General features: G+C 40.0%; 1 protein-coding gene and 1 non-coding gene across 2 annotated transcripts; both read left to right on the forward strand.

Moving 5' to 3' along the window:
* Positions 1 to 1,565: 1,565 nt before the first annotated feature.
* On the forward strand, positions 1,566 to 13,963 carry cct6a (chaperonin containing TCP1, subunit 6A (zeta 1)). The gene is made up of 13 exons (XM_034099355.2): positions 1,566 to 1,801; positions 2,656 to 2,719; positions 3,097 to 3,231; positions 6,045 to 6,218; positions 7,284 to 7,387; positions 7,488 to 7,758; positions 8,061 to 8,143; positions 11,519 to 11,615; positions 11,720 to 11,867; positions 12,369 to 12,502; positions 12,651 to 12,753; positions 13,269 to 13,341; positions 13,431 to 13,963. The coding sequence occupies exons 1-13, from the start codon at positions 1,665 to 1,667 to the stop codon at positions 13,501 to 13,503; spliced, it is 1,596 nt and encodes a 531-aa protein (XP_033955246.1). The 5' UTR covers positions 1,566 to 1,664; the 3' UTR covers positions 13,504 to 13,963.
* LOC117459116 (small nucleolar RNA SNORA22) lies at positions 7,834 to 7,968 on the forward strand. Its single transcript, XR_004553489.1, has one exon. It is a non-coding gene; the product is annotated as a small nucleolar RNA SNORA22 (small nucleolar RNA).
* Positions 13,964 to 14,479: the final 516 nt, after the last annotated feature.

A 14,479-nucleotide genomic window follows, 5' to 3' on the forward strand; every position in this document is an offset into this window, starting at 1 on the left:
TTCTTGGTCTCCTTTTATCGTGTATTTTTTAAATGATAGTAAACATTACCATAATAAGACAGTCGCTAATGTGACGTAATCCGCGCGTCGTCTTGGGTGTGACTTATGTTGCCTTCAGTGTACATCGGACATCTCTAAAGCACACAATAAGCAGCTGCGACTAAGTGATTGATCAGTGCGTAAAATGCTGTTTTCCAGTTGATTATAATTAAAGATGGCCTCCCCAGGAACAGTTAAGTGATAGGTTGTAAAACAATTGTAGTCTTATTTATAAGAGACAACAGTTGCTGCTTTAGCTTTCTTAGTTATAGTTGGAATATATTTTATATAACGTACAGAACCTGTACGCACAAACAAAAAACAAACACTACAGAAATGTTAACCATGCAAACCTTTACATACCTTCAATCATTACAGACACTTGTATTCCTATCATACAATAACAGTCACATGGATATAATCAGCACAGATAAGATATTAAGATATATATTCATTAAAATCTGACAATGGAGATATATTCTGCCACTTCATAATCTCTTTTGGTGACCAGATAACATTGTAATCTACTTTATGTTTTACCCCTCTTTCAAATGATCAAATACCTTTTTTTTTTACACTGTAGGCCTACTGTGTCTTTCTTTTCATTGTAGTGATACTGTGGTAATCGGATGAATCACCGATGATTATTTTCAGTGGTGTAAAGTAGCTAAATAGATTTACTCAAGTACTGTTCTTTGGATACTTTCAGTTGTCTGCTACTCTGTACGTTCTATCTAGACTGTAGGCTATATATACCCCACAATTCAGAGGTAAATCATGTACTTTTACTCCACTACATGTATTTGATACATTTAGTTACTTTGCAGATTTGGATTAATAATGTGAAATATAATCAACCCTTAAATAAGACTGTAGTTACACCTGAGTACATTCACAAGCTACCCTGCAGTATACAAAGGAATTACAACTAGCTTCACCTTTACCAGCTTTGATAACACTTTAATGCATCAATAATTATAATCAAAACATATACTTTATATTATTCTGAAGTGGGCCAATCTGCATAATGAGCACTTTTACTTTTGGTACCTTGAGAATATGTTGATGCTAATACTTTTGTACTTTCACTTGATTAACATTTTGAATGCAGGAATTTAGCTGTTTTATATTTTTGTATATTTGATGCCAATACTATCTCCTTTTACGTGAGTAAAACACACTGTTGTAAATATATCTAATATGTATATGACCCAATATGTATGTTCATTTTCATTCATTTCTTACTTCATAGTTTATATGATCCAATATGTATATATGCTCATTTTTCTTCATTTCTTATTTCATCATTTGTATTGTTATCTTTATTTTTATTAACCTGTGTGAATCTGTTCTGTCCTGTGTTTCATCCTTACCATGTTGCTGTCAGAACCACTGAATTTCCCCACGGGGATTAATAAAGGTCCATCTTATTTTATCTTATCTTATTTTAGTAACATGAAGGAGGAGTTTGAAGTTTCCGAGCCTTGAGATGTACCTAAAGGCAGCACGAGAACACGTGCTGGAGCCTTCTGGAAGCCGACGTTCCTTTCTTCAGCGCCCGACTAGTGCGAACTCCCTGCCAGCGCTACTTTTTACTTTGACTCCGCTGGTTGAGCTGCTTCGCCATGTCTGCCGTTAAATCTCTGAACCCGAAAGCGGAGGTGGCCCGGGCCCAGGCCGCACTGGCGGTTAACATCAGTGCCGCCCGGGGGCTCCAGGATGTGCTGAAAAGTAACCTGGGACCGAAGGGGACCATGAAAATGTGAGTGGAGCCCTTTGTGCAGCATGCGGGCTAAGCTAACAATGCTAACTTAGCTAATGTTAGCTACAATTCACCGACCGATTGTCTGCACATGTGCTACTGAAATCACAAGATTATGAATGCATTTAAGCATTGGAAAGCCCCCTCTTTGTACCACTGTGTTGTTATCCGCTAAGTAAATACATGTGATCAATTTTAGGCCCACACAAGCTACATGGATAACGGATTTTAGCGGCGCACGTTGCCCTGCCCAGTCATCGTCCCAATCCGTTTTGACAACCACCAAGCTAGCATTAGCATATTAGCAAAGCCGGTTATCTGAGATCGTCAAAATAAACCTCGTCTCTGACTCTTACATCACAAACTGTCTGTAGACTTAACTTTGGCGTTGACTAGTTGGATTTCTAAGATGAATTAATGACTTCACAGTTCCGTTACTTAACGGTAGTACGATTTCAGCATCAGCAGCATTATTTCAGGAAGTTCAGTCTGCAGCTTCTGCGTCCGTCAGTTTGTGAACATACATGGTATTTTCTGACTGAAACATGCATGCAGGGCTGACTGAAAATACATGCAAGATGAAACTGATAAATTGTATTAATTGCACAGAGAACATCCCAGGATGCCATTGTAGCTCCCCTGGTCTCATATTTCTGTGCCACAGTAAATCTGATCTGTACCTCTGCATTGGGAGAGACCCATCCTCTCCTACATGCATCAACGGATCAGAATATAACTTAATATTACTGAACTGCTAGTCCAAAAAGTTTAAGTTTGTATAAATGTGGCTGTGGATTGTTCCGCAACAGCTTTTGCTTTGTTAACATTAACCCTTTCCTGTCTTTGCTACGCAGGTTGGTGTCTGGCGCAGGAGACATAAAGCTGACCAAAGACGGAAATGTCTTGTTACACGAGATGGTAAGTAAATGTTAAACTGGATTACATTTACCAACCCTGTCCCACTGTGTTGTTCCTTATTGGGCTTTCTTCTTCATTGTTGGGAGTGACCACACCCCTAACTCATGTGTCCCATATCTGCCTGTGTCCAAGTCCCATGATCGCATTAAACAATAATAAACTGTAACATTTATGATTTAATATTGCATCCAGAGTACAATCTTTGCCTGTTAATTGAGGCACAAAATGAATAAATGATATATTGTTTGGAAAAAAATATTGCCCCCTCATTTGTTAAATATCCTCTATAATGAAAGTAAGCATTGGTTGCATCAGCCCTGTTGCAGTGTGAAAGAGTTTTGCATGATGGCTTACGTTTTATATTGTGCATTTTGCAGCAAATTCAGCACCCGACAGCATCCCTCATTGCTAAAGTTGCCACAGCCCAGGACGACATCACAGGAGACGGGACCACCTCAAATGTCCTCATCATCGGCGAGATGCTGAAACAGGCTGACATGTACGTGTCAGAGGTGAGAGATGGCCATTTGTCATTTACAGGGTTCGTACGGGTGCTGGAAATCCTTGAAAATGCTTGAAATTGTACGAGGTGTTCAGGGCTCTCGACTAACTTTTTTCACCATCCTCCCGGAACCGTCCCGAAATACAATCTAAGCCGTCCCGAAATTAATGTGGATCATCATTAGTTAAAATCATTCAAAGTGACCTTTAACATAAATAAAACATCATACAAATCATTAGATGATAATTCATCAACCTTTTTATTTGAGTAAATCAGTCAATCACATAAACAAAGGCCAAATATATTTAAACAAACACACAAACGAGAAAATTACTCTAATATTGAATCCAATCAAGTCCCATCCAATTAACAAACAATCCAACACTGTGTCCTGAAGACAGAACCCAGAGTAACCGCTAACCAGGATGACCGCCTGTCAGTCAGGAGACCTTTACATACAGCCCCGCCCCCTCGCACACAGACGGGACAGAGATCTCGTCTGGATTGGAAAGCTCGAAAATACATCATAGACGCATGTTGTAGTCTTATTGCATATTAGAAACGGAGTTGGCGAAACTAAAACTGCGATATAATGTGTATGTAACAATAATACATATGACATATATTTTAAATGTCTCCAGTACCAATAAAAAGTCCGATAACGTCGGAGCTTAACGTTACCACTCTCTTTAATAATTCCGGCCCGGGGCCCGTTTAATCCCGGGGCTCGGTACCCATCCCTACATGGGGAGAGGCGCAGCATATTGCTAAGGACTAAATACGATGGAGCGTTCTCTTCTCAGCCTTATTACCCATAGGGGATGAAGAGGAGTAAGTAAATAAAGAGGCCGGCGCTCCAGGGTCTGGTTCTGCTGTGCGTTTTTGTGATTAACGGTAAAACATTTCAGAATTCCTCCACGGGATGCCATTGTACATCACTCAACCCGTGAAATACACACACTCAGAGCCATATAATAGGCTAGATATATGGTGCTGCACACACTCAGTACATAGCTCGACCCGCGAATTTGCGGGCCAGGAATTCGCAGGCACAGCTGTAGCTACGTACTGTTTGTGTGTGTATTTTGCGGGTTGCTAAATGTTTTGTGTGTTTATGTTGACAAGGAGGTTTAATAACGGTGTGCTACACAAAACGTGCAGTCGGTTTTATTTTCATCGCCGTTTGTAGTAGAGTTAGCAGGGTATTTTTATTTTAACTCTCGTCCCAAAATAATTTTTTATCATCCCCGACACTATTTTTTTCGACGACGGGACGTCCTTACGCTCGAGCTCTAGGGGTGTTTTCAAGGTTTGAAAAGTGCTTGAATTTGGGGTAAAGTGCTTGAAATTGTAAATGCTTTACTTCGCTTTTTAGATTATAAGAAAAATAAAGAAGACGGAGCACGCTTAATTGCTTCGCTTCTACATAAAACAGCTCCACTGCGGCCTTCCCGCGCTATGCGCATGACCTGCAAGTGTTTGTGTTACGTGTGACCGGGGCATTCTGATGAGAGATAGATGACTGTGTGCCAGGAGGTTGCAGTTTCAACGAACGTTGGCTAGCAGAAGACAAATACAAGCCATGGCTAAGACGAGGGTCAAGCCCACGAGTAGCCTCCTTCAAAGTGTGCAACATAACGATGCGAGAGGCAGCGCTGACGAGCCACATGAAAGGTACGACGTAGTAGAGCATTTTAGATTAGGCTAACGTTGCATGTTACGTTTGTTTAAGCTAACGTTAGCTAGCTGAATAGCGAACTCAGTAAGGGATAATAATAATAATTGCCGGGGACAATAATTTCAGAGGAGCGTACCTATGTTATGTGCGTTACAGTCGCCATCCTGTGGTCTTCAGAGGATGAAGCACTCACTGCATTTCGTGTTATAGTCACGAAATATAATCTATTGATTCGACACAGAGCGATTTTGAGAGCAATGTATTTCTACTGGTAGTATGTTTCGTGCCTAAACCAAATGTAACTTGGTCTATCGAAATCAGTCACATTGACCCGAAGACACGTTTTCGTTTGTATTACTGGTCTGGGGGAAGCTCGCGAGTGTGTTTGTGTATTTTTGCATTTGTGTACCGGGGAAACACTCACAAGAAACACCGGCTGTTGCTATGCCTGCTGTGACGTTACATTAGTCCGTTCTCCGCTTGTAATTATGCCGAAGCTTCAAAGTTGTATTTATCATCTGAATTTGCCGAAACAAGTTTAATATTCTGAAACCAATACTTTGTTTATTTGAAAACAGATGAAAACAAACTGTCTTTTATATAAAATTGAAGTATTATACAAGTAAAACTAAATGTTGCTTTAATCCCATGTAATTGTAGAATGAACAGTCTTCCTTTGAAGATGTATAAGTCAGGTGTCTTGAGTAGTCAAAATTACCTACAAATCATTGTACAAATTTGTAAATATTATTTTCCACTTGTTGCCATTGTGAGTCTATCTTTATGCAGCTCTGCGTGATTTTGTGGCTACAATTCAGACTAATACACTACCAGAGGTGGAGAAGTACTCAGATATTGAGATATACATCTGATTTAATGTGAGGTAGGGAAATAATCATTTGAGTAGAAGTATGTGTATATAAATATCTAATTTACAACAGCTGTAAGATGCTTGAAAATGCTCCTTGAAAAGTGCTTGAATTTGACTTTGGAAAAGGTGTAAGAACCCTGCATTTAAAAGTTCTAAATGCAATGTCCCTGTCTGACACTTCTGAGAATGTAAACTTTTTCAAGCCTATATTGATGTCATGTCACTATCCAGATATGTTTTTTCATACCATAACTTAATTGATTTTATGCTTCAGGGTCTTCATCCCAGAATCATTGCTGAGGGCTTTGAGTCGGCGAAAGAGAAAGCCTTGGCTCTTCTGGAGGACTTGAAGGTGACAAAGGAAATGGACAGAGAGACCCTCATCCACGTAGCTCGCACCTCCCTCAGGACCAAGGTCTACGCAGAGCTGGCCGACCTGCTCACTGAGGTGAGACTCGAGAAGCTGGGGCTCTGTGGAGAGCTGACGGTTAGGATTTGATCCTACGGCACCAAACGTATTGTTTTTCTTTGTTATTGATTTAGTTGATATGCCCCTTTGGCTGGGACATGTCAAATAATGGTAAATGTCAACCATTAGCTACCACAGCCCAAAGGGATGTCAGTCAAACAACCACTATGGTCGTGAGCTGGTTATTTTCCGTCATCATTTCTTCATCCGTGTGTGACATAGGGCTGCTATATCAAATGATACATGCACATTGTTTTATTAGAAATCAAGTAATCCATCAATTGTTTAATCAAGTTCGGGTGAGCACTACCATACCCTATTAAAGAGCAATAGTGTAAAAAGATCTAAATTTGTATTGCATACAATTTACAATCCAACACATTTAGGCCGTTATGTTTGCCTTTTAAAAAAAAAACATTTTCTAAATTAAATCATTTTAGATCACTTAGAAATAGGTAAATTCCTTGTAAGATAAATGTCCTGGAACATTAAGAGGGGTGGGGTTAGTTAAACAAAGCATCAATGAAGAAAAGAATGAGAAGAATTTGCAACACCAATTTTAATAATCATGAGGCGCTTTGACGCAGGAGTACTTTTCCCAGTATAGTTCCGAAAATGTGCGTTCACACCAAAAAAGTCCGAAACTAGAACTTAGTTCATGCGAACCTTTTCACCCCCTTTTAGTCCCCGCTAGAGAGCAGGTACTTTCATGGGAGAAAAAGGTTCCCATTGCTGATTGGCTGGGCGGTGGAGATGAGGAGGTGTCGGCGTTCTGGCGGAAGCCAGTCCCCAACTCCGGGTACTTCGGGTGGCAGTATACGCCGTGAAGTTGTTTGTGGCCTGCCAGTAAACCCAAAGCAGAAGAAGAAGTGGCGTCAGCGGCTTCATTTGCCTAACCCTCCCTCAAGGACTTATTCCGGTGTGAACGCAATCTACTCTTTAGTTCATCTGAACTAAAGAGGTCTGATGAACTAAGTACGGCAAAGTACTTGGTGTGAAAGCGCCTAATAACACAAGCTCCCTGTGTGATGTGTTTCTCTGCAGGCTGTAGTCGATGCTGTGCTGGCCATCACCAAACCTAATGAGCCCATCGACCTGTACATGGTGGAAATCATGGAGATGAAGCACAAGACCGACTGCGACACACAGTGAGTTTGAACACTTGAGGATACAGAGAATACTCTTTACTGATGGTAGTGTGTAGTGCTCCCATATACTTAAAGGCTCTTGCTTATTCTTCTCTCTCAGGCTGATCAGAGGTTTGGTGTTGGACCACGGAGCCAGACACCCAGACATGAAGAAGAGGGTGGAGGATGCCTACATTCTGACCTGCAACCTCTCTCTGGAGTACGAAAAGACAGAAGTCAACTCCGGTTTCTTCTACAAGAGCGCCGGGGAGAGGGAGAAGCTTGTGGCTGCAGAGAGGAAGTTCATCGAGGATCGCGTGCAGAAAATAATCAGCTTCAAGAACAAAGTCTGTCCCAATGGAGAGAAGGGGTTCGTCGTCATTAACCAGAAGGTATGCTCAAAGCTTTACATTTTCATAAAAACACAATGGATTTGATAAATAAAGGCAGAATGGAACCGTTATGAATTGCACAGAGAACACCCCAGGATGCTATCGTAGCTCCCCTGGTCTCTTGTTTCTGTGCCACAGTAAATCTGATCTGTACCTCTGCATTGGGAGAGACACCTCCTCACCTACATGCATCAACGGATCAGAATATCACTCACTACCACCCAAGCTGACATAAATGAACATTGATTTATTTCTCTAGCCGATGATAAATATAAGTTTCCTGTTTTCTCTATGTTGTGCAGGGCATCGACCCGTTCTCCCTGGACACCCTCGCCAAGGAAGGCATCGTGGCCCTGCGCCGGGCGAAGAGAAGGAACATGGAGAGGTGAGACCGTAACACATCTACCTGTTAAATAGAAGTGGCCTCATCTTCACAATGCAAATGGTGTCGTTGCTCTGATTTAAGGAGGCAAAAGAGACGCTTACTAGCTTTGCTCAACACCCCCCAGATTGAAATGTCCGATTTGCACAGATGTTCCTGGTTTCAAAAGGAATAAAGTGAAATTCCTGGATAGAAACTGCCATCATCACATAGCGCCTGCTCCATCAACAGTCGTTCTTTGCTTGGCCATAAGGGAGCGCCCTTTAGCTATCGTAGGGATAAGAATGCTTCATTATAATCAGTCCGATTTGCTTTTATGTCTAATCTCAGGGTTCGTACGGTCATTGAAAACCTGGAAAAGTCATGGAAATTCAAAATGCAAATTCCAGGCCCTGGAAAAGTTATGGAAAACAATGTTTTTCCCAAAGTTTTGGAAAAGTCATGGAAATGTAACTGTTATGTGCCATCATGACGCCATGGTGTTATTTTTTAATATATGAAGCGCGAGCTGTGTGCTCGCTGCCTGTCGGTTGAACTCTGCTGCTCCGGTATGAGGGTCAGCTAGATTAGCTACGGTGCGTTCGTTAACTGTGCGGAGTCACTGTGGCACAGACTGCACCGCTGGTGAACAGCTGTTAGAACGGCAGTTCAGGTGTTCCGAGCAGAGCGTGATGTGAACTGAAATGTTTTTCTGTCACAATATCATTAAGGAATCGTTGAGCTAGCTAGCTAGCATACATTGTCACTATCTGCTAACGTTAGCTTTAGCCTTCGTTTTCTAATAGTTTGTTTCATAGCTATAAACGGAGGCGGTATAAATATAGATATTGTGCTAGAGTAAAAGTAGAAGTACTCAGATGTTGTTCTTAAAAGTAGAAGTACTCAGATCTTGTACTTGAGTAAAAGTAGAAGTACTCAGGTCTTGTACTTGAGTAAAAGTAGAAGTACTCAGATCTTGTACTCGAGTAGAAGTACTCAGATCTTGTACTTTAGTAGAAGTACTCAGATCTTGTACTTTAGTAGAAGTACTCAGATCTTGTACTTTAGTAGAAGTACTCAGATCTTGTACTTAATAAAAGTATAGTACTCAGATCTTGTACTTGAGTATAAGTACTCAGGTCTTGTACTTGAGTAAAAGTAGAAGTACTCAGGTCTTGTACTTGAGTAAAAGTAGAAGTACTCAGGTCTTGTACTTGAGTAAAAGTAGAAGTACTCAGGTCTTGTACTTGAGTAAAAGTAGAAGTACTCAGATCTTGTACTTGAGTAGAAGTAGAAGTACTCAGATCTTGTACTTGAGTAGAAGTACTCAGATCTTGTACTTTAGTAGAAGTGGAAGTACTCAGATCTTGTACTTAATAAAAGTATAGTACTCAGATCTTGTACTTGAGTATAAGTACTCAGGTCTTGTACTTGAGTAAAAGTAGAAGTACTCAGGTCTTGTACTTGAGTAAAAGTGGAAGTACTCAGTCTTGTACTTGAGTAAAAGTAGAAGTACTCAGATCTTGTACTTGAGTAAAAGTAGAAGTACTCAGATCTTGTACTTGAGTAAAAGTAGAAGTACTCAGATATTGTACTTGAGTAAAAGTAGAAGTACTCAGATATTGTACTTGAGTAAAAGTAGAAGTACTCAGATCTTGTACTTGAGTAGAAGTAGAAGTACTCAGATCTTGTACTTGAGTAGAAGTACTCAGATCTTGTACTTTAGTAGAAGTGGAAGTACTCAGATCTTGTACTTAATAAAAGTATAGTACTCAGATCTTGTACTTGAGTATAAGTACTCAGGTCTTGTACTTGAGTAAAAGTAGAAGTACTCAGGTCTTGTACTTGAGTAAAAGTGGAAGTACTCAGTCTTGTACTTGAGTAAAAGTAGAAGTACTCAGATCTTGTACTTGAGTAAAAGTAGAAGTACTCAGATCTTGTACTTGAGTAAAAGTAGAAGTACTCAGATATTGTACTTGAGTAAAAGTAGAAGTACTCAGATATTGTACTTGAGTAAAAGTAGAAGTACCAGAGTGTAGGAATACTCTGTTACAGTAAAAGTCCTGCATTCAAAATGTTACTCAAGTAAAAGTACAAAAGTATTCTCATCTAAATATAGTGAAAGTAGCGACAGTAAAAGTAGTCGTTGTGCAGATTGGTCCATTTCAGAATAATATATATGATATGTTTTATAATGATTGATCATGAAAGTGTTCTCAAAGCTGGTAAAGGTGCAGCTAGTCTGAATGACTTTGTAGACTGCAGGGTAGCTGGTGGATTTACTCCAGGTGGAACTAAAGTCTGATTCAACACTTGGTTATATTTCACATCATCTGTAAAGTAACTAAAGGGATTAGATACATGTAGAGGAGGAAAAGTACACCATGTACCTCTGAACTGTAGTGGAGGAGAAGTACACCATGTACCTCTGAACTGTAGAGGAGTAGAAGTACAAAGTAGCAAAACATTGAAATACTTAAATAAAGTACAAGTATCTCAAAATTGTACCCACGTATAGTACTTGTTGAGTTTATGAACTTACACCAGTGGCTATACAGATAGAAAGACTAAGCCTTGAACAGAGGCATGACAATACATTTTCAAAATGCTCAACAGTGCTGCCAGAATTATAAACTGACTGCTACACAATTAAAATAAATGCTTTTATATATTTCTATTAGATGTGACTCTTTGGCGTTTCTGTTATTATTGACACTGCTGCTTTCAGGGGGTCAGGGGTCGGGTCCTTGCCACCTTTTTCATACCTGATGACTTTGCCTCCCTGACTACAGTTGCTTTAGCGTGTAGAAGCTAGTAAGCCTACTATTTGATTTGTTTTAGATCGGCACAACATGTTTCATATGCAGATGTTATTTTCCTGTTCCATGTTCAAATAAACCATTTTCAGTGTGAATTTTGTTTTGGTCATGGAAAATGAGGTAAAGGTCATGGAGAAGTCATGGAAAATCATTGGTGAAAAAGTGTATGAACCCTGTTATCTGTCATCAAATATATGAGATTTGTTTTTGGGTATGGCCTTTCCTGCTAGTATTATATCAATTGCTTTGATTCTGAGACGAACCATCTCTACTTTTTCTGGGTTGTTAAAAAATGTTAATTAACCCATTCTTTTCTTTCATTATTGATTAATGTGCCAATTGGCTTCTAGAGAAGTTGTTTTGTCTGTATATGCAATACAAAGGTGAAGACTACAACCCCAGCTTTTCAAAGTCCACAATCCAAAAATATCCTGTTGAATGAGATATAAAAGCATCATTGTTTTTCAAAATAGCTGACTTTGTAAAGTCATCATACTTTCATTTGGCACTGGTGATGTTTGTCATCATCATTGACATCCGAGGGCTGAGTTAAACATACAGTCTGTGTTTCCCTCTGCAGGCTGACCCTCGCTTGCGGTGGCATTGCCATGAATTCAATTGAGGACCTCACACCCGAGTGCTTGGGACACGCTGGGTTGGTTTATGAACACACACTGGTGAGTACCTATCGGTGTTTTTCCGGGTGTGATATTTTAAGATCTACTTTTCGGTCATAGGATATTGAGGCATAGTTGTTAATCTGCCCCTATCCTGTTTGCAGGGAGAGGAGAAGTACACATTCATCGAGGACTGTAGCAACCCCCGCTCCGTCACCCTGCTGGTGAAGGGACCCAACAAACACACCCTCACACAGATCAAAGATGCTGTCAGGGATGGTCTGCGGGCCGTCAAGAACGCCATTGAAGATGGTAAGACCATCCAAAATGTTACCATGTGTCTTTGTTTTATCAGAGTTACTGTGTGTTCGATGTTCCTAATTTAAATCAAATGTATAGTTGGCAATAGTCTTCTGCAGATTAGGATTTCCCCACATTGTTGAACCAGTTTAATGTTTTTTCAGACATAGAGCAATGTTTTAACCTTTTAAAATGTTATACCTTCTTAAAAATGTAATTCAATGAGTTAGAAAATAAACATGAAGTTTATCTTTATGTAAAATGCATTTGGTGTCCTCTGCACAGCGAACACCCGGGGACGCTAACATGGCTCTCCCTGGCTCTCATGTCTGTGCTACAGTGACTCTGAACTGTTCCTCTGCATTAGGAGCGTTTCAGTCTCTCCTACATGTATTAACTGATCAGAACAAACTCCTCTCATTGGCTCCGAGTGCAACATTGTTTTATGCCGTATTAAGCCAAGGAATGTATACTTATGTTTTCTAAGTCTCTTCTTTCCCTCTGTTCCTTCAGGTTGCGTGGTGCCTGGCGCCGGTGCTTTCGAGGTGGCTGTGGCCGACGGTCTGGTGAAACACAAGCCCAACGTGAAGGGCAGAGCCCAGCTGGGAGTCCAGGCATTTGCAGATGCTCTCCTAGTCATCCCCAAGGTAAAAGATTCTACTTTCTTCCAAGGCTTTAAGTGTTTCCATATGATTATGGATGATTCTCATTCTAAAGCTACACATTAGACATTGCAATCTGTTAGCATTCTTACTGTATCGATCTCTGTATTTTAATTGTGCGTCTTCCTTGTAGGTTTTGGCCGTGAACTCTGGCTACGACCCCCAGGAAACCCTCCTGAAGCTGCAGACAGAGTACAAAGAGTCTGGGCAGTGTGTTGGAGTGGACCTCAGCACAGGTGAGAACCACAGCATGCTATTGACAGAACAACAAAATAATAATTAAAGTGTTATTGTTGTCGCTTATCACAGAACGGATACACTTCCATTCTATTAAATGTATGAATCCACACTGCCTCTGTGAGTTGCATGTCTAGTATTGTCAACAAGATCCCCTGTTGTTTTTTTACACCTTAAATCTATTGTTGTTAAGTGAAGTGTAATCTGCACACATGGCTGTTCTGACAACACAAACATTTTGCTTTGTATGTTTGTGGAACTCATTAACTTTATTACCAATGAATAATTGAGGCTTCCAGTCTTTCTAGTAAAGGATTCTCGTTCGTCTTAGTATTACTATGGATAGACTTCTATTAGTTGCTTCACTTCCAGACTGCACATTTGAATAAGTCTTGATGTTATGGTTGCCAGCCATAGAATGTTCCTGTTGCTAAGCCCCTAAATACTCGGTTGGGTCATATTGCACATATATTTCAAGCTTATTGTTTTGAACTTGATATCTGTTGTTCTTCAGGGGAACCCATGGTGGCAGGAGAAGCAGGCGTTTGGGATAATTACAGTGTAAAGAAACAGCTTCTCCATTCATGGTGAGTAACATGTCTAAAGTGTAAAAGACGGATTGATTATTTGAAATTCTCCTCATCGATCTCTTACGTGACGTTTCATTCCTTAACAGCACGGTCATTGCCAGCAACATCCTGCTGGTGGATGAGATCATGAGAGCTGGAATGTCTTCTCTGAAAGGTTAAAGGTCATCAGAAGAAGCCGCAGCTGTTGTCATACTCGGAGGGATAGTTGTTTACCTGACGGTTCAACGTGTTCCCGCTATAGGAACTCTGAACCCCCCCCCAGTCAGATGGACGGCCCACTGTACTCCCACGGCCTCCGTCACAGCGGCAGTCAGAAACCATTGTTATGCTTGTCACAGGTTTTTTTTTCATGGATTTGTCGACGCCTCCCTTTGGTTTATTTATGAGATTTTGTTAAAAGCACTGACTCCTGCCACTCGGTTCTGTTTCTACCCATTAAAGATTTTCATGGCTCTTGAAAGATGTGGTTGTTGTTTGTCGTGAAGAGTAATTGTATCCATGCAATGAAAATGACTTCAGAGTGAGAATGTGCTCAAACTCAAAAATAAACTTTTCTGATGTAATGAGCTATAAAAATAGTGGCACAATAAAATATTGAAATGTAATGTCCAACTTGAAATCATTTCCATTGTCTGCGATTTCTTTTTGAATCTTTTAAATGAACATTATTTTACATTGAGTGTCACTAAAATCAAAGCTTTCGAACAATGTAGTGAAACCTAACTTCTCTACCAGTTGCATCAAATTCTTCTCACACCCGAATGCATCAGAAATAACTCCTATTCGATAAGGGGCATTTACTTTCCACTGCACATAGCATATATTTACAGTATGATCAACTCAAGAACCTGGATGATCATTTAGTATTACATTCATTTAGAGTCGATTACACTCAGATTGTAGGAAAAACTTAGATTGCAAGTTCGTCAATATAAAACAATTCAAATAGTCCATGCTCAGGTGTTAAATAGTCGACTTTGTATTAGTATCAACATTCATAAATTACTTTATTTCAGTAATTATTGTAATTTAATCTTCATTTTATAAAAATTAATATTATAAAATAAAAGGTTCATTTTTCAAAAATGTTTGTGTGTAAATTGTCCTCCAATTCTGGAATGACCCATAAAGGAAA

This window comes from Pseudochaenichthys georgianus, chromosome 14, assembly GCF_902827115.2.
Source record: "Pseudochaenichthys georgianus chromosome 14, fPseGeo1.2, whole genome shotgun sequence".
NCBI lineage: Eukaryota > Metazoa > Chordata > Actinopteri > Perciformes > Channichthyidae > Pseudochaenichthys > Pseudochaenichthys georgianus.

What these genes read in the sequence shown, in the direction of transcription:
- cct6a (XM_034099355.2), top strand. Translation starts at nt 1,665, where the DNA reads ATGTCTGCCGTTAAATCTCTGAACCCGAAAGCGGAGGTGGCCCGGGCC. An exon ending in CCGAAGGGGACCATGAAAAT is followed by an intron (nt 1,802 to 2,655) that starts GTGAGTGGAGCC and finishes TTTGCTACGCAG; the next exon opens with GTTGGTGTCTGGCGCAGGAG. An exon ending in CAAGAACGCCATTGAAGATG is followed by an intron (nt 11,868 to 12,368) that starts GTAAGACCATCC and finishes CTGTTCCTTCAG; the next exon opens with GTTGCGTGGTGCCTGGCGCC.